The sequence below is a fragment of the Salvelinus alpinus genome, chromosome 2 (genome assembly GCF_045679555.1).
Source record: "Salvelinus alpinus chromosome 2, SLU_Salpinus.1, whole genome shotgun sequence".
Classification (NCBI taxonomy): Eukaryota; Metazoa; Chordata; class Actinopteri; order Salmoniformes; family Salmonidae; genus Salvelinus; species Salvelinus alpinus.
Window position 1 is genome coordinate 47,138,705 of NC_092087.1, and position 6,188 is coordinate 47,144,892.

A 6,188-nucleotide genomic window follows, 5' to 3' on the forward strand; every position below is an offset into this window, starting at 1 on the left:
AGCCGTTCCATGTATTTCTATGTTTCCCATCCTAAAGTTTCAGTTTTTGAGTAATTTTACATCAGCATCAAACAGCTAAAAAGTATATAATTTTTTGTTATTCAAAATATATTTGCTAGCGGTTTAGATGGTACAATGATGTGTTTTGTCACATAAACTGAAATGAGGCGGACATTGTAGAATTTCAGCAACCAGGCAATGGCAATGCTATGTCTGCATATTGTGCCTTTAACTTACATTTCAGTCTTATCATATTGTAGATCTATATTTATTCAGAAAATCCCTGTAAACAACTAAATGCTTAAGGGAACATATCTTTAATTACTTCCGATATTGGAGATGTTGGTTCTGTTTGTCGGGCGGATGGGGCACCAACATCCTCCTCCTGAATCCTCCTCACGATGGCTGCAGAAACTGGGGTCCTTGGGATATGTTGCCTCGTGGATTTGAGGTCTTACCAATGCCTTGCCCAGCTCCTCGAGAAAGATCTGTCTCCCCTGGAGCTTCCCTCTGTTCCAATCTGGGTTCAACGACATCCAGGTTACAAACGTGTTGTACGCAGAGATGTTGAAGAATATCACAAGTTGCCAGCGTAGGGTTCTTATTTTGCAGCTGTAGCCAGTCACCAGCTTGTCTAAATTGTCCAATCCTTCTTTTGTGGCATTGTAATCCATTATGATTTCTCTTTTTTCATGTTCCTGGCCACAGATTCTACCATTCCTATGAAGCGTACTCATGAGTACCACATTTTTGCCTTTCTTTGGCACGTAGGACACTAGGGACGTGTCAGCCATGAACACAAACTTAGAGGAATTGATAGGTCTGTTCCATGTATTGAACAGCTGAGGTGGGAGCTCTGGCTTGTTTTTTCGTACTGTTCCTACCATCGTCAGCTTCTTCTTGAGGACCTCCTCTCCCAGCTTGTGCGAGGTAAAAAAGTTATCGCATGTGATGTTGTGGACACGGAGTCCCTGTGTCATGTCCAAGACAACCCACATCCTTTGGTTCTTTTTTTATATATATATTTTTTTATTTCACCTTTATTTAACCAGATAGGCCAGTTGAGAACAAGTTCTCATTTAAAACGGCGACCTGGCCAAGATAAAGCAAAGCAGTGCAACACAAACAACAACACAGAGTTACACGTGAAATAAACAAACATACAGTCAATAACACAATAGAAAAGGATGGAGAAGGGACTCCTCCATCTGGCTTCACCATATACACTTGCAAGTTCCACACATGTGATGAAGCAGCATCACAGGCAGCCCAGATCTTGATTCCATATTTTGCGGGTTTAGACGGTATGTACTGCCTGAAGGGGCAGCGACCCCTAAATGCCATAAGCTGCTCATCAACAGTAACATTGGGCCCAGGGTTGTAAAACAGAGAAGCTGGTCCACAGACTTGTCCCACACTGACCTGATTGCAGCTAGCTTGTCTCTCTGCCGCCGAGCTGGTCTGGGGTCTCGGTTAACGAAGCGGATAATCCTGGAAATAATGTGGTCGTTTTCCAGAGACATTGTTGCACTGAAAAGTTCTCTGCTAATTTCTGCATCCCACAGGGATTCTATGGATTCCCTATTGGATCGGAACATACCAGCAAGGATAAGAATCCCAAAGTATGCATTTAAATGAGTTTGCTCCATCTCCTTCCATCTCTCTCCAAAAACACGCCTTCCCTCCAAATTAGTCCAGTCCCCCCAAAAATTCTGGATGGTGTCTGGGATGAACAGTTCAAAATAAGACTTTATGTCTTGCACATGAGTAACCACCATCTGCGTCGGCCCTGGTTGCATCCTTATCACATTGGCTGCCATACGTGGTGGGTAATTCCTTGGGCAAGAAGGCTATTACATTTCAGGCTGCTGATGAGCTGGTTGCTGACGGGCTGGTGCTGGTTGAGGATCAATCTCACCCTCTTCTTCCAACTCACTGTCAGACTCTGAATGAACAGAGACATGATCCTCATATTCAGAATATTCATCATCTTCCAAAGTGGAAGACTCTCCTTCCACACTAGCTTCTCTCTGCAAAAATAGGCCCTATGAGCAAAGATTGTTTTTGCCATACTGATTGATTTGTGGTAAGGAGCCACACATGCAAAACTATTTATTTGTTGTGTCTCTACCCCAATTTACACCTGGCTGGATTGGAGTGTGGGAAAATAAGATTGTTTTACAATGTATCAAAATAATGTATCGAAATAGTGTATTGTGATAACATTGAAAATGTGCTGGCAATATATTGTGCAGTTTCACACATTACAAAGGGTAAGGAGTGTGAGAAAAGTGGGAGACAGGCAGACAGGCAGGGAGACAGACAGGTTATTGGTACTATGTTGAAACAGCAGTCCCAGGGATGAGGAAGACAGAGTGAAGGCACACAGCACACATTTAGGTTTCATTTTTACTTGTTTTCACCTACGCAAACACTTTCCCACACTTGGGGAAACTGGACCCAAACAACATATACATGTGTACGGGGGAGCACAGTGTGCACTCAATGAAAATGTATTATTCTACATGTTCTTCACAGAAAATGAGCCAAGGCCAATGAGTCTCAGGTTGTACAATTTTTCCTTTAGTAAACATTGAAAATGGGTCCCACAGACCCGAACACCACACAAGGGTTAAGAAATTAGCATCCCGTCATGCTTATGGTCATGTAGAAAAATGCCGGGCAAGCCATTATTTTGGCTATTATTTTGGCTGTCATGGCTGTATGTATTGACATATCGCCATAGTTTGGATCATAATTTAAGGATTGGGCTATTTATTTGGGCTGTCATGGCTATGCCCCCATAGGATGACAATGCCCCCATCCACAGGGCATGAATTGTCACTGAATGGTTTGATGAGCATGACAATGATGTAAACCATTTGCCATGGCCATTTCAGTTACCAACTGAACACATATGGGAGATTCTGGAGTGGCGCCCGAGACAGAGTTTTACATCACCATCAACAAAACACCAAATGATGGAATTTCTTGTGGAAGAATGGTGTCACATCCCTTCAATAACGTTCCAGACACTTGTTCTATCTATATTGATGTGCATTGACGCTGTTCTGGCTCATGGTGGCCCAACGCCCTATTAAAACATTTTATGTTGGGGTTTCTTTTATTTTGGCAGTTACCTGTATGTTTTGGACAATACCCTAATAAAATATAACGATGTAAGAAGATTGACAACTTCACATAATTACGTTACAGTACATTTGATCTTATAGTTGTTAGTATTAATATCTCCATGAACATTAGCAGAATATTTTTGAAGAACTTCTATTGCTCCAATTTTTTTTTGCTGAAATATATTCAGGTAACGTTATTGAAACCATCATGTCATAATGTCACACTTTAACTTTGTGACCATTGTAGGAATATTCCCTGCTTGTTGTCATGGGTGTTTAAAACCACATATCCATCGACATCAACAGAATGTTGCTGTCATGTTTCCTCAGAACCACTTCCATTGGTCCCACATTTTGTTGCGGCAGTATGTTCTAAAAACATGAATGGAAAATTGTGTTATTACATACAAAAAATGTGGTCATTAAAAAAAACATTTGTGGGACGTTATCATCCTATTGTTAGCTCAAACCATAACTATAACTCAATGGGAATGTTAGATCATGTTCTGGGAATATTCCCGGTTTGCTGGGCTGTTTGTTTTTATCAATACACATCATTGGTTGTTAGGCCTATACAGGATCTTCATTTGACCACCCTGTTGCAGGAGAAATGTTCCTACATCGCAGGAAATGAAAATGTGTATTCTATTCAGGTTTAAAAATGCTTCTAAAGTTCATAATTTCCACTTTAACATTTCTGACTTGATTTGCCCTAATAAAAATGTATCAACACATACAAAATGGCCATTAATTATAATCCACATAGAAATTCACATTTCATATTGCTGTAGGATTATTTTCCTGCTATGAGAAATTGATCAAGATAAGATCCTGTACCTGGGTAGCTGTCTCGGATGACATCTCCATTCATGTTAGTGGAACGTTCCAGTAATGTTTTCTCAGAACCAGTTGAATTGAATCCAGACATGATCTCTGAAGAATGTTTAGGGAACTTTAATGGAATAATCATGTCATGACGTCCCAATATAACTTCAGGAGAGCATTGTGGGAATTTTCCCTGTGTTGTCATGGGTGATTTTAATTACATTTCCATCAACATTAGTAGAACGATCCCAAAATGATTTCTGAGAACCATTTCTATTGCTATTACATTTTGTTCTGGCAGTATGCTCTAAAAACATGACTGGTACATTGTATTATTACATTACCTGGAAACCTAATGAGAAATTGAGTGGTTGAAAAATTCTGAACAAATTGTATTTTATTTACATATTTTTGGGATGTTATCATCCTAATGTTAACTAGAACTTAATGGGAATATTGAGTAATGTTCTGGGACTCTTCCCATTTTGCTGTGTTAGTACTCCAAGGAAAATAAGGTAGGAAGGATGGGTAATGGAAAGGGGAAAAAAAGGAAGGGTGGAAAGAAGTTAGACCGACAGATATGCACCCAGGCCACACAGCATGGAGCTACTGACCACTTAGTCAGTAGAGTCAGAGAGTATGTCAGTGGTCAAAGTCTCCATGACACATCTTCAACCAGAAATACATTCTTACTTTGGGAAAGAGCTTAGATCTCATGGATTGCACAGGAGGAGGGAGCGGGGATTCATCGAAGAATGTACTGATTGGGAAATGTTCCAGTGTTTTTGCAGTTTGGGTACTCCTCAGCTTTCCAGCGCCCAATTCTCTCACTCCCTCAGTAGGGAGGAGGTCATAGGGTCATAGAGATTTCTCTTTCTAAATAACACAAAAACTATTTGAAGGAGTGGGATGTACAAATTCCTTTAAAAGAATTGTGAACTGCAATGGAAAGTACACTAACCATATTAACATCTGAAAAATGTTGGTCGGGATACTGCACGACTATACTGCACTTGCATTTGTGTCTGAAGAAAATGCTCTTAACATAACATGAAATGTTCCAAAAAGACTGCAACAACAAGAGTTATATTTGTAATACTTGTTTCAATGTGTCACTTATGGACAGTGCTTAATTTGTAAATAGGGAGGTGACGGAATAAGTGAAAGAAAATAAGTATAAGACTAAACAGTACAGATAATGAGCTGGTAAAAATAGTGTGAAGGTGAGGTTGGAAGCCCGAAAGGGCCATTATGAAAATCACACCATAAATATAAGTAAAAAGGTTTGTTCAATTAGTTAAAGTATATTAATTATAATTGTACACAATATACTCAGTAAACAAGAAAAAAAATGTTTGATTATGTGTGCATGTGCACGTGAGAGTTAGGCAATATGGAGGGGATTATTAGGTAGTTTGGTTCTGTTAGAGCTAAACTGTACCACTATTGTTCCACCTCATTTTGTCCTCATGTGTGTGTTTGCCAAAGTGTTCTACATCTGTGGAAAATAGCACTGTAATTCTCTTTTAAAGACAATTTGTTTTATTCTGTGCATGCTTTATTTTGTGAAAGTAATTAACATTAAATAAACATTTACAGCTCCTTGTCTGAGTGGTCTCTCAGATTAACACAAAAAAGGAATGTCATATTTACTTAGTTTAGATGCACAAAAGAATACTGCCATATTAATGGAATGTTTACATGTGAGGTGGTTTACATGCTCACCATCAGTAAAGACATTGGGTGTTTCTCAAAATGCATACTACCGTGCAACGAGCACGGGAGGGTCAGATTATGAGTCAAAATCAAAGTATGGGATACTGATCACGGAGTGCATTTTCTTGAAATCAATGGGGGCCAATATTTGAGCTGGAACAAGAGAGAATACTTGGAATGAAATGTTGCCTATTCACATCTCATATGTATGTTGCCTGACTACAACATTTTTATTTATTTATTTTATTTTTTATTTAACCTTTATTTAACCAGGTAGGCTAGTTGAGAACAAGTTCTCATTTACAACTGCGACCTGGCCAAGATAAAGCAAAGCAGTGCAACCCAAACAACAACACAGAGTTACATCTTGCTCTGGGAAAACAAGTTGAAATCTCTCTGGGGCCGATGAGAGCTTCATGGATGCTTCCCTGGCATCCGAGCTGGGCATCCCCAATCAGCCCCTCTCCATTCCCATGGACGTTAGAGTACTGGAAGGGTGCTCTGTAGGCCAGG

General features: G+C 39.7%; 1 protein-coding gene across 1 annotated transcript; it reads right to left on the minus strand.

Annotated features, from left to right (window-relative positions):
• Nucleotides 1–317: 317 nt before the first annotated feature.
• LOC139540906 (piggyBac transposable element-derived protein 4-like) lies at nucleotides 318–1,963 on the minus strand. Its single transcript, XM_071344968.1, has 4 exons — nucleotides 1,858–1,963; nucleotides 1,197–1,394; nucleotides 963–1,015; nucleotides 318–860 (listed from the first exon to the last, which is right to left on the minus strand). Exons 1-4 carry the CDS (start codon nucleotides 1,961–1,963, stop codon nucleotides 318–320), a joined length of 900 nt encoding a protein of 299 aa, XP_071201069.1.
• Between the last annotated feature and the right edge of the window lie 4,225 nt (nucleotides 1,964–6,188).

Excerpts from the sequence above, each read along its gene's own strand:
- LOC139540906 (XM_071344968.1), bottom strand. The coding sequence starts at position 1,963 with ATGTCTCTGTTCATTCAGAGTCTGACAGTGAGTTGGAAGAAGAGGGTG. Across the intron at positions 1,395-1,857 it reads GCTCATCAGCAGCCTGAAAT|CTTCTCTGTTTTACAACCCT; the intron begins GTAATAGCCTTC and ends TCTGTGGACCAG. Across the intron at positions 1,016-1,196 it reads GAAGCCAGATGGAGGAGTCC|AAAAAAAGAACCAAAGGATG; the intron begins CTTCTCCATCCT and ends AAATATATATAT.